The sequence below is a fragment of the Gopherus flavomarginatus genome, chromosome 1 (assembly GCF_025201925.1).
Source record: "Gopherus flavomarginatus isolate rGopFla2 chromosome 1, rGopFla2.mat.asm, whole genome shotgun sequence".
NCBI lineage: Eukaryota > Metazoa > Chordata > Testudines > Testudinidae > Gopherus > Gopherus flavomarginatus.
Window position 1 is genome coordinate 119,701,898 of NC_066617.1, and position 27,317 is coordinate 119,729,214.

A 27,317-nucleotide genomic window follows, 5' to 3' on the forward strand; every position below is an offset into this window, starting at 1 on the left:
CCGCTTTGGGGAGTGGCGTGGAGCAAGGGCGGTCAGGAAGCTGCCTTAGCCCCACTGTGCTGCTGCTGGTGGTGGCAGTGGCCCCCGGGCCCTTTTAAATCACCCGGGGGCGGCAAGCGGGGCTCAGAGGTGCTCCGGGGCAGGTGCGTGGGGGCAGCAGGTGGGGCCAAGGGAGAGACCCGGCCCCAAACATTGGTGGAGCTGGGTCCCCATGGCCCTGAATATTCCTGGAGCACAGACACGAGGGTCCCATATTACTCACCGCCCCTGAAAGTGTGGGATCTGGGGTGGGAGGTTGAGAGGGAAGATTTCATGAAAAGAATCTATAAAGCGAGGCCCACAATATGATTTTTTGAAATATGTGCACACAGTTCTGTAAGAGTCACTTTAAGAAAAAAGGTGAGATTCTTTAACAGCACTGAGCACTGGCCTTGCTCTGCTCCCACTGAAGTGAATGTTGACATGAGGAGCAGAGTTTGGTCTACTCTGAATGCCTTCCAAAATCCTACCCAAAGGTATGCTTCACCACTGCATTACTCCCTGGTTTTGCTGTTGTGATGCCATTAATTTTAATGGAGTTACACTGGTATTAAACTGGAGTGATGCAATGATGAATCCGGCCCTAAGACTGCTATAACCTCCCACTTCCATCCTCACAGACACTTATTTTCTCATTCATTGAATGCCAAGTTAGTGCAGGGTACACTTCTCTACCACTTAGACCCTATTTCTGACCATTTTACACCTGGCACATAACCACATTCTACACCTGGTGCATTCAGTTTACATGACGGTTGAATTTGGCTCCTTTTTAACGTAGTCATAAACTGAAAGGCACAGCCCAGTTGTGCAAACAAAGATGATAACTTTTGTTCCACTCTCAGACTCATGCAATTCTGTTTATGCTTGAAATGAACGATTTAAAAATCAAGCAGGTAATCGCTAATGTCAAGTTTCATTTGCAATGTTTTAATAACCTTCAGAACTTTCCTGAGGATTTCATTTCTTATCAAAACGCTGACTCACTCTGTGTAATTTTTTTCATGTTTGTACAGTGCTTTGACCATGTAAAGCAAAGTGCTAAATATTATTTATATGTGGCTAAATGTTGAAAGGTTTTGAGCACCTGCAATTCACTATTAGTATGTCTTGAAATTCAGCCCATATCTCATCACCCTTTCAACCAAAGGTCCCACAGTACTTCACAAGTTAGGGACCCAACCTGGCACCTTTGAAGTCATTGGGAGCTATGCCATTGACTTCAAATACTTGAAATACTGTTATGGCAGGAGCCACTCTACGACACGCATTGTCTTCCAAGTCCATTTTCTTAGTATGTGAGTAAGTGTCCTGCAGTATTGTCATAGTGTTTCTTTGTGGGGGAACTACTATAGGGCACAGGAGAACTTTTCTCTGCCTAAATCTCTCTAAGTAGAGTTCGTTCTTGAGGAAGACTTGCTCCCCAGGAATGAGGCTTTGGCATTTGGGCTGCGATGCCTGAAAAAGGAGTTTGCTTGTGTGTCATTTGTGATCATTTTTGTTTAAGGACATATAGAGAAAGGAAGATAAAAAAGTTGCAGTAACGCTACACCCAGACTCTATGTCCTCCAGTGGGAGGCTGGTCTGCAAAGCCCAGGCATCTGCTACTGCTTTGTAGAGGGGTGACAACATATGCAAAAAACACGATACAATAGTTTAGGGCAGGAATTAAGAAGACTTCTGTACGCACTGAAACTTGGAAGCAGACTATGATTATCCAAACTGGAATTTGCCCAGGCTGCTAGGATTAATCTCTCTGACTCAGGCGAAATGTGCCATAAAAAAGTCAGTGCCTACACAGGGCGCCTGTTCCAGCTCCCAGAAAAGTCAATAGGAGCAGGATCTGTCCCCTGGGGCTTAATCATGCACCACTGAATTCAATGGGAGTTTTGTCATTGACTTCAGTGGATGGCAACATCAGACCCAAGGTGAGGATCTTGGTTTTTCCATATAAACTGAGAGACTAAGTCTGGCCTATCCATAAGCAAAGTACCTCTTAACGCCATCCCCAGTGTTGGGAGCAAACGCATATTTAGGCCTGACAGAAGCCTGCAGTGGATTTTAAGAGTCTGTTTTGATAATATTTAATAACTTAAGCATAAGTAGAACTGTGTATGTGTAAGAAATTGCAGATTAATCATGTTTGTGAGACCAAGAAAAGAGAAAGTAACAAAAAAGATAGAAAAGATCTGTCTGAACTAACACTAAACCTGTACTGACTGGGCAGGAGGGGGGATAGTTAACATAGAAATGAGAGACTAAGACATAGGTATAAGAAAAGGTAACAAAACGTTTTTTATATACACCTCTACCTCGATAGAACATGACCCGATATAACACAAATTCAGATATAACGCAGTAAAGCAGTGCTCCGGGGGGGCAGGGCTGTGCCCTCCGGCAGATCAAAGCAAGTTCAATATAACAAGTTTCACCTCTAACAGGGTAAGATTTTTTGGCTCCCGAGGACAGCATTATATCGAGGTAGAGGTGTATGTTTGTGTTACAAAGGGAGATTGAAGCTGTATTGTCTGGTGCTGGAGGTGACTGTGATGAGATCATCCTAACGAGATTCCTCTTGTAAGTAATTGATTACTACTTGCTAAATGTTTTGCCTTAATAAATATTTGTTAGCTCCATCTGTTGGGTAAGTGAATCTCAATTCAATACCAGAGTATTTCTGAGTAGTAAAGAGGAAGGAATGGCACATATTGAAACACTCCTTGCAGCATCTGTGTCTTAGTTACATGTATGCATGGCAAATTTTAATTAAATTTAGGTACACCATTTTAAAATTAGAAGATCACAATTAAAAAAAAATCTGTATGTTCGTCTGCGTTGTTTTAAATCCCAAACTGGACTTGCTTTTAGCCATCATTGCGGGCTGGTAACTTGGACCATCTTAAAACACCTGCCACAGTGAGATCCGTCATTCAAAGTAAGGAGTGAAACATGCATATTTTATTATTTACAGTATGTTCAAATAATCTAAAGTACACCTATTTTCAACAAAAATATGACCATGGATATGATGTAATAAACGCTGTAAAATGATTCCATTTCTCACACACCATTGTAAAAAACCAGAACGACCACAGAATCCACATTTCACCGCATTACTACATTATGTAAACTTAGCCAGCAGCAGCTTAGAGAGGTTTTACTGCTTTTTCATTCTCTCAGAATTTCTTCATCTAAAAATACTTAATTGTACATAATCTACAAAGATTATGTAGTCTTCTCTTGGTGTCTCTCCTCTGCCCAAATACCCGCCCTCTTTGCAGTTGCATATTCTTTGCCCCTGCTTGTCATGGAGATGAACTGGGAGTGAACAAACTATTTACATTTTTGTTTTAGTTTTCATCCTCCCGTTGTGTCATTGCCACCAGATATTTCCTCTACATCTCCCAATGACATATTCCCATGGGATCCTGTGGACAGTTGTATAACATGGTGTTGTACACTTTCACTGGCTAGATTCCCTCTCTAGAGATTCACCTCTAACCAGTCTTCCCCTCTTTCAGGGCTGATTCACTGCCCACTATAGTCAATGGAAGGAGTCCCACTGATTCAATGAGCACTGGATGTTGTGTTCACCCCCACACGAGGCAAAGCAGGTTAAATTAGGTTAATTAACCTGATAGGCTGCCCCTTGGGGGGGGCAGCCAAGTCTTGAAAGGCCGATTGATGATGAAGTCCCGCTGAGAAGGAACAGGTGGGGCTGGAGGTGTATTTGAGGCTATGATGTTAAGTAGTTTGCAGTTACTCTCTGGGAAGAGGGAGTTTGAGCTGGTACTCCGGGGGCGGGGGCTGTCATAAACAGATAGCTAAGGGTTAATGTTCTTTTACCTGTAAAGGGGTAACACCAGTAACCTAAAACACCTGACCAGAGGACCAATCAGGAAACAAGACTTTTTCAAATCTGGGTGGAGGGAAGTTTTGGTGTGTGAATTCCTTGTTCTTTGTCTTGGGTCTGACCCTCTCGGCTATGAGAGTGATTTTTTTATCTCCAGCTTTCTAATCTTCTGTTTCCCAGTTGTAAGTACAAAGAGATAAAACAGTAGGTTTATATTGTTTTTTTTTTTTTGTATTTACATGTGTGTAGTCGCTGGAATGTGTTAAATTGTATTCTTTGTGGATAAGGCTGTTTATTCATATTTCTTTTAAGCAATTGACCCTGTATTTGTCACCTTAATACAGAGAGACCATGTTTATGTATTTTTCTTTCTTCTTATAAAGCTTTCTTTTTTAGACCTGTTGGAGTTTTTCTTTAGTGGGAATTCCAGGGAATTAAGTCTGCAACTCACCAGGGAATTGGTGGGAGGAAGAAGTCAAGGGGAAAATCTCTTTGTGTTAGATTTACTAAGCCTGACTTTGCATACCCTCTGGGTGAAGAGGGAAGTACTTGTATTTCCAGGACTGGAAACGGGGAGGGTGGACTCCCTCTGCTTAGATTCACGGAGCTTGCTTCTGTGTATCTCTCCAGGAACCCAGGGAAGGAACACCTGGAAGGGAGAAGGGGGGGGAAATGGTTTATTCCCCTTTGTTGTAAGACTCAAGGAATTTGGGTCTTGGGGTCCCCAGGGAAGGTTTTGGGGGGACCAGAGTGCCCCAAAACACTCTAATTTTTTGGCTGGTGGCAGCTTTACCAGGTCCAAGCTGGTAACTAAGCTTGGAGGTTTTCATGCTAACACCCATATTTTGGACGCTAAGGTCCAAATCTGGGAAATATGTTATGACAGGGGCGGGGCAGAAACTGTACGAAGGAGTCCCAGGAAAGAGTAACAGAGTCTGAGAGAAAGCAGACCACAGTTGCTATCATATGGTTCCTGGACTGGAACCCAGAATAGAGGGCAGGCCTGGATTCCCCTATCAGCCACTGGGGGAAGTGCTGCAGACTAGACAGTGGAGCAGAAGACTGCCTGGGACAGTTGTCTGCTAGGACTTTGATACCTCAGAAGGAGAGGAATATAGTGACTTAGCTGGAGGGCCAAGTCCTGAAGAGAGAGTATGTTGGGTCACAGAGAGAGAGGTGGCAGAGGAGGTGAATGAGTGTCTGAACAGGGGGTGCCAGACCTGGAAGGAACTAATCCCAAGAGCTGCCAGGAAGACATGGCCTAAGGGGGAGTGGAGCCCTGTGACAGTTGGATTGGGCCCTCAATCCACTCCACTAAATAAACTGTTAGAGATAAAGTTTGTAAACTGTCAGTGCAATGGGCCACAATACACATTCCTCCTTCCTAGTCCAAGCACCTTCTCATTCCCTCCCACCCAAACCAAGCAACATCCACACTGGGTATTCCCCTGCCCAACATCCCCTTGCTCGTTCAGGTAGACACCCTCCCAATTCTTCCCCACAGGATGTCTGTCACCACAAGTGCTGGCCCTGGGTGCCAACAGGTATTCTTGGTGAATGGTTCTGGTTGCAGGTGAGCGCTAGTGTTGAGGATCGTGGCTGCGGGTGCCTGGGAGTGCTCCTGGGTAGGAGGAGGTGGATGGTGGTTCTGGGACTCAGAACCTTTGCAATTTCTTTCTGATCATTGCTTCAGGACCAGTGCTTGCAAAAGTCTGAAGACAAAGGCATTTGTACTAGTCCTGCCAAAGAGTTTCTCTGCCTTGGTAAGTCACCAAATATTGGACCTTGAAACATGAATATCAACACACTTATTAGATCAGCATGTTTTAGTGTTTCGGTTGTTGAATGTCAATTATGGAAAGTGCACATATTTTCACAAAACTTACATAAAAGTTAGAATTTGTCCCCTGCTTGAGATTCTCTTTCAGCAAAGTCTGAGAGCCTATTTCAATTCTATGTTGCTGCTGCTCCTGTCCTAAACAGATCCTAGCTTCATTAGACCCTTACAGATTCATTCAAATGTGGAAATAAGTGGAACTCACTATCTTTTTTTCTTCCAAGTACACTTCACTTCAATTCATTGGGCAGCTACACATTTTCTTAAATGTGGACACAGGAACTGCTTTTAATGTCAACAGGACTCTATCTTAATACATTTAAGTGACACCTGCACTTTGCCAGGTCATCCTTATTATCATCTTGCTTTCCACATGACTATTCAGTTCTGCTAGAACTGAAGTAAATAGTCTCATGATCTGCAAAAAACAGAGATGAATGCCATTAAAAGTTTTCATATAATGCATTGACTCTAGGTCTAATCAGGTGTCCCCATTCAGTAACAGGGGATGTTAACTACCGACGCATCTGTTGGAAAAGGAATACAGCAAAACAGGCATAGCCACAGGGCATCCAGGTCCACCCAAATTTGAGCAGGGAACACCTGGCAGCCTGCGTCCTTCCATCCCCACCAATGACTTTCAGTTCACCTGCAGGTGAGTTGGGTGGGAGCGGCATGGAGCCCTCCCAGCAGGCAGCGGCACAGCACAGCAGGAGGGGCCAAGCCCCCTGGCTGGAGGAAGCCCCGTCTGTCCCTCTCCCCTTTATTCCTCCCCCCGCCCCGCTCGCGCACTCCACTCGCCTGGGCTGCTCCACAGCTGTCCTCGGGACTGCAGTCATTGTGTCACCACCACCCTCACTGTAGGGGGAGCCACCAAGTAAGCTCCACTCTCCACTCTCACCCTGCAAAATGGTCAGTGCTGCAATGTAATTTGAGATGTAGATTTCTCCTTGTAGGTTCCCAAAGTTTGCAAAATATCAAGAAAAAGTGGCTGGTTTTTGTTTTGGGTGGTGGTGGGTTAATTTGCCTTCCCTCCCCGCCCCCATACAGCAGCACATGGCAGAGGAAAGCCTTGGACACACACGTGCCTGGCCTATTCCTACCTGCCCCCTTCCCTGCTTCCATGCTGTGACGTTATTGATATAAACTGGGACCATATAGAACATGGTTTGCAACCAAGGGCCTGTAGTGGCACCAAATCTTATGTAAAGGGGGTCATATAAGATGTCTAAGACCAGGTTATGGGTTGCTGGTTATGATTATGCTGTCTGTATGTCTGTATCATTTTGTAGTTGAAGTTATGAGTATTGGCTGTATACTGTCTGTATTTCAAATTTGTGCTGTATTTCTGGGAGAAATCCCAGACAAGTGGGTGTTAGCTCTGCCTAGCCTGCTTGATGGCCCATTAAGGACCATCAGCTACACAATTGACCCATTGAGAGGAGGCAGATATGCCTTGTAACTCAGCAGGGTGTGCAGAAACTTGCCCATGTGACTGCAGACTCCATTTTGCTGTAATTTTCCACAGTAAGAACAAAGAAGTGTTCTTACACCTGGAAGAGCCTATATAAGGCTGATGCCTCATCTCCATCTTGTCTTCAGTCCTGCTTCTTACCTCTGGAGGGACTTTGCTACAAACTGAAGCTCTGAAGAAAGGACTGATTGACCCATCCTAGCGGGGATGTACTCCAGAGACTTGATTTGAACCTGCACTTTACTCTATCACTGCTACAAGCCTGAACTAAGAACTTTGCCATTACTGTATGTAATTGATTCCATTTAACCAATTCTAGCTCTCATCTCTACCCTTTTCCCTTTATGAATAAACCTTTAGATTTTAGATTCTAAAGGATTGGCAACAGCGTGATTTGTGGGTAAGATCTGATGTGTATATTGACCTGGGTCTGGGGCTTGATTCTTTGGGATCGAGAGAAGCTTTTTCTTTTATTGGGGTGTTGGTTTTCATAACCATTCTTCCCCAGGATGAGTGGGACTGGTGGTGATACTGGGAGACTGGAGTGTCTAAGGAAATTGCTTGTGTGACTTGTGGTTAGCCAGTGGGGTTAAACCAAAGTCATTTTTGTCTGGCTGGTTTGGTTTGCCTTAGAGGTGGAAAAACCCCAGCCTAGGGCTGTAACTGCCCTGTTTGAGCAATTGATCCTGAATTGGCACTCTCAGTTGGGTTCCGACAGAACCTCATTGTCACACATGCTCACCTCTGCCTGGATCCCTTCCCTTCCCCTGGCCGCCAGCCGCCTACCTACAGGCCAGTGCTGTAGCTAGGAGTGGAAATTTGGATGGTAGGCACAGCCTGTCATTTCCTGCCCACACGAAAGTTAGGGCCCACCCAAATTTCCAGTCCTAGCTATGCCACTGCACCAAAACATAAAATTTCTAATAAGTTCTTGTAATGTATTAGGAATAGGGTGACCAGACAGCAAGTATGAAAAATCAGGACAGTGCATGGGGGGTAATAGGAGCCTATATCAGAAAAAGACCCAAAAATTGGGACTCTCTATAAAACTGGGACATCAAAGGGTTAGCTGGGTTAGTCTGGATCTGTAAAAAGCAACAAAGAGTCCTGTGGCACCTTAAAGACTAACTCTTTGTTGCTTTTTACTGGTCACCCTAATTAGGAATAACTTTTTGTTGCAGAAAGTGCAGGAAGTAACGAGAGGGACAGCCATTTTAGACTTGATTCTGTCTAAGAGGGAGGAATTGCTAGTGAATCTAAAGGTGGAAAGCAATTTGGGTGAGAGTGACCATGAAATGACAAATTTCATTATTTCTAAGGAAAGGGAGGAGTGAGAGCAGTAGAATAAGGCCGGCTTTAGGAAGTGCGGGGCCCAATTCAAACATTTTTGGCAGGGCCCCGGCAGGGATGACTAAAAAAAAAACATGTAAAAAAAACCCTTTCTTTTCTTAGCAACCGGTTCTCTATAAAAAGTTCTGATTTAAGGGATGTGCCACAGTATGTATTTTTTGTACCAATAGGGTTACCACACGTTCATATTTTTAATTTTAAAAATTCCTTCCGGATGGTAATTTAAGAACCAAAAACCCTGACATGTCCGGGAAAACACAGATGTATGTTAACCCTACCTAAAGTTTTTTTAAAAAGATGGGCCTGAACTAGAAATGAGCTCCGTTTCACACGTGTGGGTCTCCGTTACTCCCTGGGGGTATGCTAAGGTGACCAGATGTCCTGATTTTATAGGGACAGTCCTGATTTTTGGGTCTTTTTCTTATATAGGATCCTATTACCCCCCACCCCCTGTCCTGATTTTTCACACTTGCTGTCTGGTCACCCTAGTGGTGTGCACATGTGTGGGTCCCAGCTGCTCCCTGCCCCCCTCATTGAAGGAAGTGTGCAGGCTTACTGCCCTGGGAACTGCAGTGGACATGGGGCTGGCTGGAGGCAGGGCAGGGACTGACTGGAGGTAGGATCTGGCTGCAGGCAGGGCAAGAGGTGCGGGGCTGGTTGGAGACAGGGGTGTGTGGGGTGGGCTGGCTGGCTTCTGGCAGGGCCACAGAGGCGTGTGGCATGGGTTGGCAGGGCTGGAGGCAGAGGAGTGCAGGACTGGCTGGCTTCAGGCATGGGGGTGCGGCAAGGGTTGGCTGGAGACAGGCTGGCTGCGGGCATGGGGTGAGGACTGGCTGCAGAGAGGCTGGTGCAGGCAGGGCAGGGGGTGCGGGGCTGGTGCGGGCAGGGAGTGCAGCAGGGGCTGGCTGCAGGCAGGGGGTGCAGGTACAGGGGGTACAGCCCATCCTGTATGGTGAGTTCCCCCTCCTCCACCGGGGTAGCAGCAGCAGCCCGGGGCTCAGGGGCTATTTAAAGGGCCTGGGGCTCCCCTGCTTCTACCGCCCTTACCATTTAAATAGCTGTGGGAGCCCTGGGGAAGCGGCGGGGCGCCAGCACTATTTAAAGGGCTGGGGCAGTAGAAGCAACGAGCGTCCCAGACTTTTTAAAGAGCCCCACAGCCCTATCCCAAGGCTCCAGCAGTGGAGCCCCAGTCCCTTTAAATCCCCCTTGGGGAAGCCAGACCACCCTGGTACAGCGCACCAGCTCTTGCCAGTACCCTGTACTGGGGCTTGGGCATGGGGTCCTCTCTAGGGGCGGGGCCAGATTCAGGGGAATTGGTTGAATTGGCCTAAAGCCGGCCCTGAACAATGAAGTTTAAAAAAAAAACCCTCCCCAGACTTTATCAAGGTTACAGAACTGGTAGGCAAGGTCCCATGGGAACAAAATCTAAGGGAAAGGAGTGCAGGAGAACTGGCAGTTTCTCAAGGAGACAATTTCAAGGGCACAATATCAAACTATCCCAACACAAAGGAAAGATAGGAAGTATAATAAGAGGCCAATATGACTCCATCAGGAGCTTTTTAACGATCTGAAAATCCTAAAAGAATCTTACAGAAAGTGGAAACATAGACAAATTGCTAAGGAAGAGTACAAAAGAATAGCACAAGTGTGTAGGAACAAAATCAGAAAGGCTAACTCACAAAATGAGGTACACCTAGCAAGAGGCATTAAAGGCAATAAGAAGAGATTCTTTAAATACATTAGAAGCAAGAGAAAAAGAATGACAGTGTTTGTCCTCTGCTTAGTGGGGAAGGAGACCTAATAACATCAAGAAGCTGAGGTGTTAAAAGCCTATTTTGCTTCAGTCTTCACTAAAAAGGTTAATGGTGACAAAGAGCCCTGTGGCACCTTATAGACTAACAGACGTATTGGAGCATAAGCTTTTGTAGGTAAATACTCACTTTGTCAGACGCATGTGGTGGAAATTTCCAGAGGCAGGTATAAATATGCAGGCAAGAATCAGTCTAGAGATAACAAGGTTAGTTCAATCAGGGAGGATGAGGCCCTCTTCTAGCAGCACACCTCAACTGCTAGAAGAGGGACTCATCCTCCCCGATTGAACTAACCTTGTTATGTCTAGACTGATTCTTGCCTGCATATTTATACCTGCCTCTGGAAATTTCCACCACATGCATCTGACGAAGTGGGTATTCACCCACGAAAGCTTATGCTCCAAAACATCTGTTAGTCCATAAGGTGCCACAGAACTCTTTGTCGCTTTTTACAGATCCAGACGAGCACGGCTACACCTCTGATATTAAGAAGTTTAATGGTGACCAGATACTCAACACAGTTAATATTAACAACAAGTGGGAAGGAACACAAGCTAAAATAGGGAAAGAATAGGTGAGAGAATATTTAGATGTATTCAAATTGGCAGGACCTGATGAAATTAATCCTATGGTACTTAAGAGGTACATCAATGAGGAGGTTAACTGTAAAGAAATAAGAAGTGATGGAATGGACAAGACAGAGTCTGTCTGGGCAAAAATCACACTGGGAAAGAAAGCTACTAGAGCCTCCCCTGAAATAGTGGTTGGGGTGTGCTACAGACCGCCGAGATCTGATTTGGATATGGATAGAGACCTCTTTAATGTTTTTAAGGAAATAAACAATAATGGGAAATGTGTGATCATGGGAGACTTTAACTTCCCAGATATAGACTGGAGTACAAGTGCTAGCAAGAATAGTAGGATTTTTCTAGATGTGATAGCTGATTTTTCTGGATGTGATAGCTGATGGATTCCTTCACCAAGTAGTTGAAGAACCGACAAGAGGGGATGCCATTTTAGATTTGGTTTTGGTGAGCAGTGAGGACCTCATAGAAGAAATGGTTGTAGGGGACAACCTTGGTTCGAGTGATCATGAGCTAATTCAGTTCAAACTAGATGGAAGGATAAACAAAAATAGATCTGGGACTAGGGTTTTTTATTTCAAAAGGGCTAACTTTAAAGAATTAAGGAAATTAGTTAGGGAAGTGGATTGGACTGAAGAACTTGTGGATCTAAATGCGGAAGAGGCCTGGAATTACTTTAAGTCGCAGCTGCAGAAACTATCGGAAGCCTGCATGCCAAGAAAGGGGAAAAAAACCATAGGCAGGAGTTGTAGACCAAGCTGGATGAGCAAGCATCTCAGAGAGGTGATTAAGAAAAAGCAGAAAGCCTACAAGCAGTGGAAGACAGGTAGGATTAGCAAGGAAAGCTATCTTAGTGAGGTCAGAACATGTAGGGATAAAGTGAGAAAGGCTAAAAGCCAAGTAGAGTTGAACCTTGCAAAGGGAATTAAAACCAATAGTAAAAGGTTCTATAGCCATATAAATAAGAAGAAAACAAAGAAAGAAGAAAGTGGGACCGCTACACACTGAGGATGGAAAGGAGGTTAAGGATAACCTAGGCATGGCCCAATATCTAAATAAGTACTTTGCCTCAGTCTTTAATAAGGCTAATGGGGAGCTTGGGGGCAATGGAAGGATGACAAACGGGAATGAGGATATGGAGGTGGATATTACCACATCTGAGGTAGAAGCCATACTTGAACAGCTTAATGGGACAAAATCGGAGGGCCCGGACAATCTTCATCCGAGAATATTAACGGAACTGGCGCATGAAATTGCAAGCCCGTTAGCGAGAATTTTTAATGAATCAGTAAACTCAGGGGTTGTACCGTACGACTGGAGAATTGCTAACGTAGTTCCTATCTTTAAGAAAGGGAGAAAGAGTGATCCGAGTAACTATAGGCCTGTTAGTTTGACATCTGTAGTATGTAAGGTCTTGGAAAAAATTTTGAAGGAGAAAGTAGTTAAGGACATTGAGGTCAATGGTAATTGGGACAAAGTACAGCATGGTTTTACTAAAGGTAGATCGTGCCAAACCAACCTGATCTCCTTCTTTAAGAAGGTGACAGACTATTTAGACAAAGGAAATGCGGTAGACCTAATTTACCTCGATTTCAGTAAGGCATTTGACACGGTTCCACATGTGGAATTATTAGTCAAATTGGAAAAGATGGGGATCAATATGAGAATTGAAATGTGGATAAGGAACTGGTTAAAGGGGAGACTCCAACGGGTCGTACTGAAGGGTGAACTGTCAGGCTGGAAGGAGGTTACTAGTGGAGTTCCTCAAGGATCGGTTCTGGGACCAATCTTATTTAACCTTTTTATTACTGATCTTGGCACAAAAAGCGGGAATGTGCTAATAAAGTTCGCGGATGACACAAAGCTGGGGGGTATTGCTAACACGGAGAAGGACCGGGATATCATACAGGAAGATCTGGACGACCTTGTAAACTGGAGTAATAGTAATAGGATTAAATTTAATAGTGAAAAGTGCAAGGTCATGCACTTAGGGATTAATAATAAGAACTTTAGATATAGATTGGGGACGCATCAGCTGGAAGCAACTGAGGAGGAGAAGGACCTTGGGGTATTGGTAGATCACAGGATGACTATGAGCTGCCAATGTGACATGGCCGTTAAAAAAGCTAATGCAGTTTTAGGATGCATCAGGCGAGGTATTTCCAGCAAAGATAAGGAGGTGTTAGCACCGTTATATAAGGCGCTGGTGAGACCCCACCTGGAATACTGTGTGTAGTTATGGTCTCCCATGTTTAAGAAGGATGAATTCAAACTGGAACAGGTTCAGAGACGGGCTACTAGGATGATCCGAGGAATGGAAAACCTGTCATATGAAAGGAGACTCAAAGAGCTTGGCTTGTTTAGTCTAGCCAAAAGAAGGCTGAGGGGGGATATGCTTGCTCTTTATAAATATATCAGAGGGATTAATATTAGGGAGGGAGAGGAATTATTTAAGCTTAGTACCAATGTAGATACAAGAACGAATGGGTATAAACTGGACACTAGGAAGTTTAGACTTGAAATTAGACGAAGGTTTCTAACAATTAGAGGAGTGAAGTTCTGGAACAGCCTTCCAAGGGGAGTAGTGGGGGCAAAAGACATATCTGGCTTTAAGATTAAGCTTGATAAGTTTATGGAAGGGATGGTATGATGGGAGAGCCTAATTTTGGCAATTGATCTTTGATTATTGCCAGATAAGTATGCCCAGTGGTTGGTGATGGGATGTTGGATGGGATGGGATCTGAGTTACTGCAGAGAATTCTTTTCTGAGTGCTGGCTGGTGAGTCTTGCCCACATGCTCAGGGTTTAGCTGATCGCCATATTTGGGGTCAGGAAGGAATTTTCCTCCAGGGCAGATTGGCAGAGGCCCTGGAGGTTTTTCGCTTTCCCCTGCAGCGTGGGGCATGGGTCACTTGCTGGTGGACTCTCTGCAGCTTGAGGTCTTCAAACCACAATTTGAAGACTTCAATAACTCAGGCATAGGTTAGGGGTTTGTTATAGAAGTGGATGGGTAGGGTTCTGTGGCCTGCTTTGTGCATGGGGTCGGACTAGATGATCACATTGGTCCCTTCTGACCCTAGAATCTATGAATCTATGAATCTAAGAAACTAGCTAAAGCAATCTCAAAACTGTTAGCAATTATCTCTGAGAGCTACTGGGGGATTGGTGAAGTCCCAGAAGACTGGAAAAGGGCAATGTTTAAAAAGAGGAACAAAAAGGACCTGGGGAATTATAGACCAGTCAGTCTAACTTTGATACCTGGAAATATATTGGAACAAATTAAACAATCAGTTTGTATGCACTTGGAGGATAATGGGGTTATAAGGAATAGCCAGCAAGGATTTGTCAAGAAGAAAAATCATGCCAAACCAACCTAATTTCCTTCTTTGACATGGTTACTGGCCTAGTGTGTAATTTTAGTAAGGCTTTTGACGCAGTCCCAGATGACATTCTCATAAGCAAGCTGGGGAAATGTGGTCTAGATGGAATTACTATAAGGTGGGTGCACAACTGGTTGAAAGACTGTATTCAAAGCATAGTTACTAATGGTTTGTTATTAAACTGGGAGGGCTTATTTAGAGGGGCCTCACAGGAGTCAGTCCTGAGCCCAGTACTATTCAATATTTTCATTAATTAGTTGGACAATGGAGTGTAGAGTATGCCTATAAAATTTGCAGATGGCACAAAACTGGAAGGGGTTGCAAGCACTTTGGAAGACAGGATTATAATTCAAAATAACTTTGACAAATTGGAGAACTAGTCTAAATTCAACATGAAATTCAATTGAAAAAAGTGCAATATACTTTATTTAGGAAGGAAAAATCAAATGCATAATTACAAAATGGGGAATAACAGACTAGGTAGTCATACAGCTGAAAAGGATCTGGGGTTATAGTGGGTCACAAACTGAACGAGTGAACACTGATGCAGCTGTGAAAAAAGCTAATATCATTCTGGGGTGTATTAACAGGAGTGTTATATAGAAGACAAGGGAGGTAACAGGCACTCGTGCAGCCTCACCTGGAGTACCGTGTCCAATTCTAGGTCCACGCTGTAGGAAAGATGTGGACAAACTGGAGAATCCAGAGGAGAGCAACTAAAATGAGAAAAGAGTTAGAAAACCTGACCTATGACAAAAGATTAAAAAACTGGGCATTGTTAGTGTTGAGAAAAGAAGACCGAGGCGGGACCTGGTAAGTCTTCAAATGTGTTAAAGGCTGTTATAAAGAGGATATTGACCAATTGTTCTCCATGGCCACTGGAGGTTGGAGAAGAAGTAATGGGCTTAATCTGCAGCAGGGGAGATTTAGGTTTGATATTAGGAAAATTTTTCCAACTATTAGGGTGGTTAAGCTCTGGAATAGGCTTCCAAGGGAGGTTGTGGAATTCCATCACTGGGAGTTTGTAAGAACAGGTTGGACAAACATCCATCAGGGATGCTCTAGGGTTACTTGGTTCTGCAACAGCAAAAGGGCTGGACATGATGATCTCTCAATGGCCCTTCCAGCCTGACATTTCTGATTTTTGGAACAGCAACTGCTAAAGTCAAGTCAGATTTGCAGCAGAGTCTAAAAGACAGGATTTGGACGTCATAATGATGTGACTTTAAGGTCCAATATCTTGCTAATCACTAGGGCTAGAAAGATGAGATTTCTTTGTTAGAGAAAAGTCATTCTTCCTCTTTCATTTCCCTGTGTGGAGCCTCACATTGCTGCTGGTGATAGCCTCAAGCAGTCTTTGTGCTCCCTGAGCATAAGAACAGGGATTACATCTGCCTACAAAGCAGGGTTGTGTAGAGGCTGAAAGGCAGGCTGTCTCCTTACACCCTCACACGAGGATAAATCCAGTCTGACCCATTTGTTTTTCTTCCATTTTTCAATATTTTCCTCTGCAGCCTGCTCATTCTCTCACATCAACATTCTTAGAACCAAGTGACCTTTCCATTATGAGTTTTCTCTTAGCAAAGATATCTCCATCTTTTTAAAAGGGCTTCCTTTTCATGCAGGAAATCTGGGAGTTTAATTTCACACTTTCTAGAGTGAAAAATCCCTCTGCTCCCTGAGAACAAACTGTCTATCAGCCATTTGTCCTTTGGTAAGGACTAGCTGTGCTTGTTATTCAACTGGTCCTTGGAACAAGAAAAATTACTGTTTACGTAACTGGCTCAAATCCAGGCAATTTGTGAGGAAAAGTTGGTAACATCATCAACCACTAAGATACATAAATTGTGTCCTTCAGAAAAGCTCCAAGGTTCCTTTATAATGTAGTACAAGACGGATGAGGAGCAATGCTCATGTAGCTGTTTAATGGTAAAGTCACTCTGAAAGGTGACTGTAAAAGTGGTGTCATGGGGTTCCATGTTTGTCTCAGTGACTCCAGATTAAACAATTATAATACACACTGAAGTACTGTCAGTTTGGTCTCTGAATATACCTGGATTTTAAAATGATCAACCTGGTAATACAGTAGGAAACTTCCCAGCTACTAAAACCTGCTAGGCCAGATGAAGTAATAGGGGAAAAAATACATAGGTTACAAGGCATCATGGTCACAGTCTTATTACCTACAACAACAGGGAGAAGACATCTGATACTAGAAGACTCTTTAGTCTAGCAGACAAAGGCATAACAAGATCCAGTGGCTGGAAGTTGGAATCTGTAACGTTCACACTGGAACTAATTACATTTTTAACTGGAAGTGTAGCTAATCAAAACTTACCAAGGGATGTGGTGGATTCTCCATCACTTGAAGTCTTTAAATCAGAACAGGATGACTTTCCAAAAGAGATCTAGTAATTGAACTAGAGCATGATGGGCTAAGTTCAGCAATAGACAGCGTGAAATCTCTGGCCTGCAGTATGCAGGAGGACAGACTTAGAGCCATGGCTACAGTAGGAGCACTTTTGGTATTAGAATACTGGTGGTATACTACCAGCAAAGCACTGCTAGTGTGGATGTAGCTATAACGGCAAAGCTGTACTTTACATCAGGAGAGTAAAACCACCCTCCATGAGTAAAACAAGCTATACTGATAAAAGCACAGCTTTCCTGGCAGAGACGGATCTGGCTTTTTAGCTGCCCCAAGCAAAACAAAAAGTTGTGGGGGGGGAGCTGTGAGGCTGGCGGAGCGGAACACCAGGGGGAAAAAAAACCAAAAAAACATGGCGCAGCTGGAGCTGCAAAGCAGGGGGAAGGGAAAAAAAACAACCTGTGGTGTGGCTGGATCAGCAAAGCTGGGGGGGGAACAAAACAAAAATGGCACGTCTGGAGTGGCAAAGTGTGGGGGGGGGACATGGTGCGGCTGGAGCGGCACAGGGGGGGCAACCTGGTGCGGCTGGAGCAGCAAAGCGGGGGGGAACACAGTGCGGCTGGAGCAGCAAAGCGGGGGAAGGGGGGAGAAACAATGGCTCGGCCGGCAAAGCAGGGGAATAAACAAACCAAAACAACCCTATAGGGCAGCTGGAGCCAGGGTGCAGGGGGACTCCCTGTGCTGCAGATTGCGCGCTCGGTCTAGTGGAGGAGAGGGGGAGGGAGCAGGGGGGAGAAAGAGAAGGTTGGTGGCCAGCGCTTCGGCGGGCGCTCACCACATGGCCCCAACCGCCGCACCGCCTGCCAGGAGGGCTCCGCGCCACTCCAGTTGGTGGGGAGGGAAGGATGCTGCAGTTTGCGGCAGGGCACTCCCCTCCTCCGCCCCCTACAGGACGGCCAGAGCAGTGAACAAAAAAAACAAAACAAACAAACAAAACAGCAGCCACGCCGCCCTAGGTTTGGGCGGAATGCCACCCTGTAGAATCTGCTGCCTCAAGCACGAGCTTGCCCAGCTGGTGCCTGGAGCCGGCCCTGTTTCCTGGTATAATCTGCATCTCCACTAGAGACTTCTACTGGCATAGCTATGTCAGTCAGGAATCTCACCTCTTAACATCTCTGATTGACATAGCTATGCTGGCAGAAGTCTGTAGTGTAGGCATAGTCTAGATGATCACAATGGTTAGGTCTAAATATCAAGTCTTTGGTAACAGTAAAATGAATTTTAATCCATGATGCAGGCCTCCAGTTCCCTCCTTTAGAATCTTTTTAAAAACAAAGGACTGACTAGATACCCTATGCCAGATACAGAATCTAAAATTTTGTTCCTGACTCCATCAGAAAACGTAGGCATCTCTGCACAGAGGAAGGGTAATCTGGATAAATGCCAGCGTGAACAAACATCTGTGTCTCAGTTTTGCTTTACTCCTGAGGGTATTCTGCACCACTGCACAATGGAGAACTGATCTAAATTCAACATGAAATTTAATAAAAAAGTGCAATATACTTTACTTAGGAAGGAAAAATCAAATGCATAATTACAAAATGGGGAATAACTGGCTAGGTAGTCATATAGCTGCTAGAAGAGGGCCTCATCCTCCCTGATTGAACTAACCTCATTATCTCTAGCCTGCTTCTTGCTTCCATATCTATACCTGCCCCTGGAAATTTCCACTACATGCATCCTACGAAGTGGGTATTCACCCATGAAAGCTCATGCTCCAATACGTCTGTTAGTCTATAAGGTACTACAGGACTCTTTATGGTTTATACAGGACCGGCTCTACAGTGCACTGAATTGCCACCACGGATGGCAGGGGCAGTTCGTGTGCCCTTAGGGCGGCAGGTGCGTTTCCGAGGCAGCGGCAATTCGGCGGCAGCTTCTGTGTTTAGCTGAATCCACCGCAGACAGCTAAATATTGAAGCTGCTGCCGAATTGCCACCATTGCAGAAACCCAAGTGCTGCCCTAAGGGCACACGGACTGCCCCCGCCGTCCGCAGCAGCAATTTGGCATGCTGCTGGGGGTAAAACAGGGACTGCTGCCCCTTGAAAATTCCCGCCCGAAGCACCAGCTTGGAATGCTGGTGCCTGGAGCTGGCCCTGGGCTTATATAGCTGCAAAGGATCTGGGGTTATAGCGGGTGTGCGTGCCGAATTTCCTTTCCCCTACAGAAATCGGCTGCAGTGCTGCTCGCTGCCACTAGGGGCTGCTGAATTCGGCAGAGTCCAGCTTGCACATAGGAGACACTGCCAGGGGGAGTGGGAGGGAGCTCGAGGGTTCCTGGCAGCTGCAGTTCCCTGCACGCCCTGAGGGAAGGAGACAGCGGTGCACTGCAAACTCCGTGCAAACCTGGGACCAAGCATCAGACTGTTTCTCCCTCTAGATCCCTGGGCTTGGGGGCGGGGAAGGGGAGGTGGACAGATGATTTCACAAAAATTTCACAAGCTGTAAGGTCCATCTTGAGGAGTCTGGAGACCAGCAGGCATTTTCCCAAGGGTATCACTTGGCAGAGATTAATGTAAATTGGGAGCTTCTGATATGGTCCCCATTATTTCTTAGGCTAACAGTTGTCAAAGACATAGTTCTCCACTTCTAGCTATTTCACTCTCTGCAGCTTGCCACAACAAGGAATAAAGTTCCACTTTACAATCAATCAGGGCTGGCTCTAATCATTTCGCTACCCCAAGCACGGCGGCATGCCGCGGGGGGTGCTTTGCCGCTAGCCTGTCCCGTGGCTCCAGTGGACCTCCCGCAGCTCCGGTGAACCTCCCGCAGGCGTCCCTGCGGAGGGTCCGACCTCTGGTCCCACGGCTCTGGTGGACCTCCCGCAGGCGTGCCTGCAGATGCTCCACCGGAGCTGCGGGACCAGCGGACCCTCCGCAGGGACGCCTGCGGGAGGTCCACCGGAGTCGCCTGCCACCCTCCCGGTGACCTGCAGAGAGCCCTCCGTGGCATGCTGCCACAAGCATGCCCTTGGCACGCTGGGGCCTGGAGCCGGCCCTGCAATCAATGGCAGTGGCAAGATTTTGCAGAAAAAATTAAATTTTTATGGACTAAGGGCTAGATTTACAAAGGTATTTAAGCATCTAAAGATGCAGATAGGCACCTAGAGGTATTTCCAAAAGCACCTAAGCAGCTTAGGCACCTAACTCCTATTGAAAGTCTTGGGGGCTAGGCACTTAACTCATGTAGGCCTATTTGTAAACACCCCCCCAGATGTTTATCTGTAACTTTAGGTGCCTAAATACTTTTGTAAATCTGGCCCTAAAATCCTGATTCAGCAAAGCACTTGATCAGATGCTTAACTTGGTTGTCCCATTGACTTCAAATTAAGCACATTCTTAAATGCTTTGCTTCATCAAGGCCTACAGGCCAACTATGGGTCTTATCAAAACTAATGAGAGTTGTGCCATTGCCTTTAATGGTACTTGGCTTTGATCCTAAATCCAAGACAAAAGCAAAACTGTTTATTTTAAAAGCAAAGTGACGTCAGTATAGTTAACTCTCGCTGGATATACAGACACAAAGTATGTAAATACAAAGAAATGAATTGTTAAGGGCATCATAAATCTTGCACTGCTCACACAACAAATAGTCCTCTTATGTGTAAAGAAATGCACACCAAACCTAACTCTGACCATGGATTGTTGAGGGTTTTATGTATTGTTTTTGCTATCTTAATTTCAGTAGCTAAATATTTTCTTTTACATGGTACTGTTAAAAGAGAACTGATGGCAGAACTTTTTGAAAAGTACTTATGCTTGCTGTTCTTTGAGGAGAGCGCTCATATTTTATTTTAATAGGAAGATTGTACAACATTATAGATTTTTCGGAAAACTTGCCCTTGGCTTGGTTATATTCCTGGCCAGCCCCCAGAGTGGAGGAAACATAGGAAGCAAGGTATAGGACTGATGCCAAAATGGAGAAGGTAAAATGAGTCTGAGTTAATGATCTTATGATAAAAGTTGACTTTTGAGCATTACCATTTTAAAATGCAACATTATCATATAATCAGGTTTGTCATTTTTCTCCAGTTCAAAGTTAGTTCATAATGGGTGTACAGTGCTATGAGATATGAATGGCAGCATTTTACCCCAACGTGTTGCTCACTGCATGCAATCCTCAAATCTGGCCAGGTTTTGTTTGATGCAAATCCCAGGGAAGAGGGACAGAGATGGTTGACACAGCCACCACTCTCCCCGCAATCCTGGGACCAGCTGAGCTGCTCTAATTTGTGCTGGGCTGCAATGACTCCAAGGGGCTAGTCCAGCAGCAGGGAACTGCCAGAGTGTAGTAGTGCTTTGGCTGTGCTCAGCTACCCTGGCTGCCCCCTGAAGTGGTGTTCTCTATCCTTGGTGGCATGCTGGGGTGTTAGCAAGGAGCTGTTGTGCTGGCTCTACACTACCCATGGATTCTGCCAGGGTGGGGCTTCCTGATCTCTAGGGTGACCAGACAGCAAGTATGAAAAATCGGGACTGGGGGTGGGGGGTAATAGGTTCCTATATAAGACAAAGCCCCAAATATTGGGACTGTCTCTATAAAATTGGGACATCTGGTCACCCTACCAAAAGAATCCTCCAGTGGCAGGCTAAACCCACTGTGAGGCTACTCCATCTGATGGACCAGTTCAACCCAGCTGCATGGGAGCGAGAAGCTGGCTCTCTTTTTACAGGTGAAAGTGACTTTGTGTAGTGAGGAGAATCAGTTCCCTAATTTTGAGGATCTTACAGACTATTTCCACTTTGTGCAGATAGCACTGTGTTCCTGCTGATGGTACTGCATGACCTCTAGTGGCAGTAGAGGCAAATTACTGAATGATTTTGCTAACATGAAATACAAACAATATGCCCCGTAAGCAATTATTAGGTGTGACCTGGAAATAAGTTTTTTCAAAGAGACTATTGTGTATTAGGTTTGAAAAATGGAAATGAATACATCTTTGAAAGATCTTAAACAGAAGGCAAAATAAAAGGCAAGAAACCACTGTTAAATTCTGATGGATTATTTAATTTCAGATAAATCTGAGTTTACAAAAGTCCGTGTTTCAAACATCATTGTTTTCAGGGTACCTTTTGGTGTGTAATGTATTTTTTCATCAGATTTGGTTGCAAATATTGTATGATATTCTGATGGGAAATGCCCGCGTCCCTCTGGTGGAAAGACTAATGAGCGTTCCTGCACTCAGTCAGCACCAATTAAGAGCACTTGCAGAACATTCTTCACCTGGAGAAGGAGAACGTCAAGGATGAGACTAGCCACAGAGCAGAAGGGTACAAGAGAATTTTTCTAGGAACAGGAGAGCTGCTAGTGAGCGAGCTCCAGTAACAAAGGGAGCTCAGCCAGGCAGTTGCTAACCTTTTCCTTCAACTGCCCACCATCTGAGGCAGGCAGATGCTACTTTGCTTGATATGAGCGAAAACCCTGGAGGGCTGCTTCCAGCCAGTGACTTATGGTCAGGGCCGTCCTTAGGATTTATGGTGCCCTAAGCAGGATTATTAAACTGGTGCCCCTGTGCCTGACTTGATCTGAGCAACACAAACATAAGCTTACAGTATTGGAAAACTTGCCACATGCATGTTATTAAAACCAGTTTAACTTAATTAAGCACATTGTAACGCTGATGGACTAGCACTAAAGAAGTAGCACTATAGAAGAAAATTGATTTGACAGAAAGATACAAATAATATATATATATTTTTAATTTGTCAACAAATTATTAGAAATTTATATGAAGAGGTATTGAAACAAGGATTTGTTTTTAATTAAAAGCAATCTTTCTGGCTTTTTGGGCTGCAAAATCAGTAATAATGTCATCGTATGACAAAGACAAAGTGATGTCTTGTTCGATTGCAAGAATAACAAGACCAGTCAAGTGTTCCTGACTCATTGTAGAGCGGAGATAGTTTTTAATGAGCTTTAGTTCTGAGAAACTCTGTTCTCCTGATGCTCCTGCTACAGGAATTGTCAGCAGAATACGAGTGGTTATATATCTATATCTATATCTATATCTATATATATATATGTCAACAAGTTTGCTGGTATGAATAAACTGTACAATGTCCATCACTGATTTTGCATGTGGCAACATTGATGACAGTTCCTTCCCCCACCCCTTCCCAGAGACCCCAGCAGCCAATCCCCTCCCTCAGACTGTGCTGCATTCGGCTCTCTCTAGGACCCAGCAGCCCTGCTCTTACGTGCTCCACTGCTTCCCATCTGTCTGGCAGAGCGGTACCCCAAGACCTAGTGGTGCCCTAGGCAGCTGCCTATTCTGCCAATGGCTAAGGACAGCCCTGATCTCTATTGGCCACAGTTTGCATTACCTGAAAATATTCTGAGCCAGGTCAGGAGCTGGTTTAAATTAGCATAACGCAAGTGAGTCAAATTCCCTTCTCAGCTACATGTGTGTGACTCAGTGGTGTACTAAGAAAGTGGAAGTAAGAGGAGCATCACATCCCTTGACCTCAATGGAGCTGCGCTGATTTACACTCACTGGGGAACTGGAATTCTGCATTTAAAGCTAAAGTCTTGACCCTTCTTTGCAGTGGAAGAAAAGTCCTAGTGCAAAACAACTGCATATTTTGCTGTGCAGGGCAAGCAGGATTCCCAACTGTGACGGGTTACCTGGGGAGCAGTCTGGAACTGGGATACTGCTGAACCTTCTGTCTTACCAGCCTGGGTTCCCTCTCACACTGTGACCCTGTGACAAGCTGCAAACTCTTCAGGTACTGCACTGGTAACAATAAGACTATCTGCAGGATGTGTGTGTGTGTGTGTGTGTGTGAGAGTGAGATTGAATTCATATTCTAACTGTTGTATTTTCGATAAACATAGCTTATTGCCTTTTCTCCTGAAAAAGATCCCGTGTGTTTCCTATAAGCATAACATAGATCCCAGGAAGCGGCTGCCAGGTACCTGCATCTCCTAGACTCGTGAGCAGTCAGGGAGAGTCCATGTGCTACCCTTGCACTTGCTGGCACTGCCCCCACAGCTCCCATTGGTTGGGGCTGCAGGGACCTGATGGCTACTTCCAGGAGCCATGCGGAGATAGGGCAGGCAGGGAGCCTGCCTTAGTCCCTGGATCCCTGCTGTGCTGTGGACCAGATTTTAATGGCTGGTGCTGACCAGAGCCGCTAGGGTCCCTTTTTGACTGGGCTTTCCAGTCAAAAACCAGACACCTGGCAAGCCCTGGCTGATGGCTTGACAAATATCAGAGAAGAGGTGGAGCTGTTGAATCAGCCACTACACAGATCCACCAGCTGTTTCCTCCTTCATCCCAAGGAATCCGAGAGCAGCAGTAACAGACACTACTGCAGACTGAAGAGGCTGTTAACAGCATGCAATGGCTTTGCTGCCATTCATCATTCTACGCCCCAACAGAATTCTGGGCAAAGCTAATTGTTGTATTGCGAAATCCAGGTTTGCATGCTGCTGAGTGACGTCAACGCCCGCCAAAGTGGACAGACCCCCTCATTTTTCGAACCAGCTCAGCCAACCCCACTTTGGGGACCTACAGCACCTCACACAGAGCACTTCTAAGGGGCCTGGGTCTGCTGGCTCTAAGAATGAAGAAAAGAAACAATTATCAAAGAACAGAGACTGGACTCAATAAGTGCATTACACAGACACCTTTATTCTTTCCCAATTAGCAATGAAGTGCCATTCCATTCAGAGACTGAGTTGTTTAGAATTTCTGTTTAAATGTACAGCGTAGATCTCTTGCCATCACCAGCAGAAGGTGGGTTTCCAAAACAGGGTTCTTCTCTAGGACTAATCACAGGAATGGGGCAAGGGGATGAAATGTATGAATGATTTTCCTTATGCATGAAATAAAATCAGGAACAATGAAAAAAGATCCTTTCCATTATTCATCCCTAAATGGAAACTGTGGATGGCCCAAAAATCTAAAAAGAAAGGTGACATTTATGAACAATCCACCCATAACTATATTATTAGGACATCTGAATGCAAAATGCAGGGATCTCAAAGAGCACACATGCAACATTTTCTACCTGTCTAAGGGCTTTCTTTCATCTGTACTACCTAAACATGTGAGTGCTCTAATGTACAGTCTCTACTGAGATGACAGTACATTACAGCAACAGGTTGTTGGGTTCAGTGTTAGGGTTGCCAACTTTTTACTTGCACAAAACCGAACGCCCTTGCCCTGCCTCTGCCTGCCCCTCCTTCGAGGCCATGCCCCTGTCCCACCCTTTCTCTGAGCCCCCCCCCCCCGTTGCTTACTCTCCCCATCCTCACTCACTCGTTTTCACAGGGCTGTCTTAGAGTGCTGGGGTGTGGGAGAGGGTTAGGGCTCTGGCTGGGGGTGTGGGTTCTCGGGTAAGACCATAAATTAGGAGTTCAGGGTGCAGGAGGGTGCCTTCTGCTGAGGCAGTAGGTTGGGATGTGGGAGGGGGTGAGTGCTCCGGCTGGGGATGCAGGCTTTGGGGTGGAGCTGGGGATGAGGGGTTTGGTGTACAGGAGGGTGCTCCAGGCTCGGATTGAGGGGCTTGGAGAGCAGGAGGCGGATCAGGGCTAGGGCAGGGGGTCGGGGCATGATGAGGGGGTTGGGGTGCAGGCTCCAGGTGTCACTTACCTCATGCAGCTCCCGGAAGCAGTGGCATAGCCCCTCTCCGGCTCCTATGCCTGGCCAGGTGGCTCTGCGCACTGCCCTGTCTGCAGACAACGCCCCCACAGTTCCTATTGGCCATGGTTCCTGGCCAATGGGAGCTGTGGAGCCAGTGCTTGGGGCAGGGGCAGCATGCAGAGCCCCCGGCTGCCTCTACACGTAGGAGCCGGAGGAGGGAAATGCTGCGGCTTCCGGGAGCTGCATGGAGCCACAGCAGGCAGGGTGCCGCCTTAGCCCTGCTGCACTGCTGATTGGACTTTTAAACGGCCCTGTCAGCAATGCTGACTGGAGCCAAATCAGAAACCAGAAACCTGGCAACTCTATTCAGTATGGGTGCTGGGTGGTGTTGGTAGCCTGTGATCAGACTAGATGATCTGGTCGTCCCTTCTGGCTTAAACTGCATGACTCCATTCCAGTCCTAACAGCTATGATCGTAAGTACATCCTTTGTCATTACTAGGGTCAGTATAACACAAAACCTTATTTCTTTGTGGGGTGACCACTGCTGCCTTTCTTCTGCCTCTCCACAGAGTTCTAAAATACAACCAAGTATTATGACTTACTGTTCATAATGCAGATAGGAACGGTTTTTGTTCATCCCATCAATGGTTTTCATGTCCTCCTCAGAGAGCTGGAAGTCAAAAACCTGACCCAGAAGACAGGATCAAACATTGGGTTATTCCTGCAGGATGCATGTTTATTGACAGAACCACAAGCCTCATGTTATATGAAAAGGAAATGAAATAGATATATGAATTTGGGCCTGCTCTTTCCACTGTATTTTAGATATTTCAGAGGTGAAGGTTATGTAGCTATGTAACTGTTGTGATTTTATTTTCTGTGAATTTCACCTTTAAACTTCTAGGAATCTGCTGTTTGCAGAGGCAGCTGCCATTTTGGGAAATAAAGGGCATGTTATAGAGGAGATACACACCTTGTTCTCTCATGTAGATGTACTTCCTTGTTTTGTTCTTTCCCTTAATCTAGAAGAAATCAGTCAGTCTGATATTCCTTGGGTATGGAAAATAGAACAACTGATCTCTTTGGAAACTAAAGTATCTAGGAAAGCTGTTTAAGACCCTGGACTCAAATGGGCAGGGGAGGACATAGCAGAGTTTGGAGAGGACCCGTGGTCTAGGCAAGAGGCTGAGGGCAGGAAAGGGGCACACTTTTACTGGAAGATCATTTGTCTTTCCAATGCTCAAAGGGGCCTATATTCCTATCTGATGCCAAGAGTAGCATTAGTCATTTTGGGAAAGGGCTCCACAAATCAGTAGCTCCCTCAGAATTTTGCCTTTGGGAGACACAAGGAGGACTCCAGGGTTTTTTCTCCCCATATTATTATTTGTTCTCTAGTGGGTGCCAAGTTACACAGTTCAAATGGTAAAAGCCTTCTCGAAGAAGAGAGAACCTGCCTGAGAACAATCAGACACAGTGTAGCGCAGTTCTCAGGCAGGATCCTGCAGTGCCATACTGTCAGGGTCGGCTCTGGCTTTTCTGCTGCCCCAAGCGCAAAAAAAAAACACCTGCACGGGGGCCGGAGGGGAACAAACCTGCAGCTCGGCTGGAGTGGCGAAGGGGCGGGAGGGAACAAACCTGCCAGCCAGCCGAAACAGCAAACGGGGGAGCGAGAAACCTGCCGTCTGGTCAGAGCAACCTGGGGGTGGGGCGTGAAACCTGCCGGCCGGTCGGAGCAGCGAAGCGGGGGAGGCGCAAAACAAACCGCCCGGCCGGAGCGGCGAAGGGAAGAAAAACAAAAAACCAAAAAGGAAAAAAAGGAACCTGTGGGGTGGCGGGTGCAGGGGCCTCCCAGCCCTGCAGACCCCGGGCAGCGGAGTGCACACCCCAACTAGCGGGGGGCGCGGCCAGGGCTCCCTTAAGTGGGGCGCTCGCCATGCAGCCCCTCCCACCGTGCCTCCTGCTGGGAGGGCTCCAC

At 45.8% G+C, this 27,317-nt stretch overlaps 1 protein-coding gene across 2 annotated transcripts in view; it reads right to left on the reverse strand.

The window, feature by feature from the left end:
* LOC127058892 (estradiol 17 beta-dehydrogenase 5-like) overlaps positions 1-27,317 on the reverse strand; it is a 164,544-nt gene that overhangs the window by 127,907 nt on the left and 9,320 nt on the right. Inside the window, exons 8-9 of one of the 2 annotated variants that reach the window (XM_050969352.1) lie at positions 25,945-26,027; positions 24,367-24,657 (exon numbers count right to left, since the gene is read on the reverse strand). In XM_050969352.1, the coding sequence (XP_050825309.1) occupies positions 24,618-24,657; positions 25,945-26,027 (123 nt within the window). In that variant the 3' untranslated portion in view covers positions 24,367-24,617. Of the gene's footprint in view, positions 1-24,366; positions 24,658-25,944; positions 26,028-27,317 lie in introns of those variants that run through there. The other variant, XM_050969361.1, reaches the window with a different exon arrangement.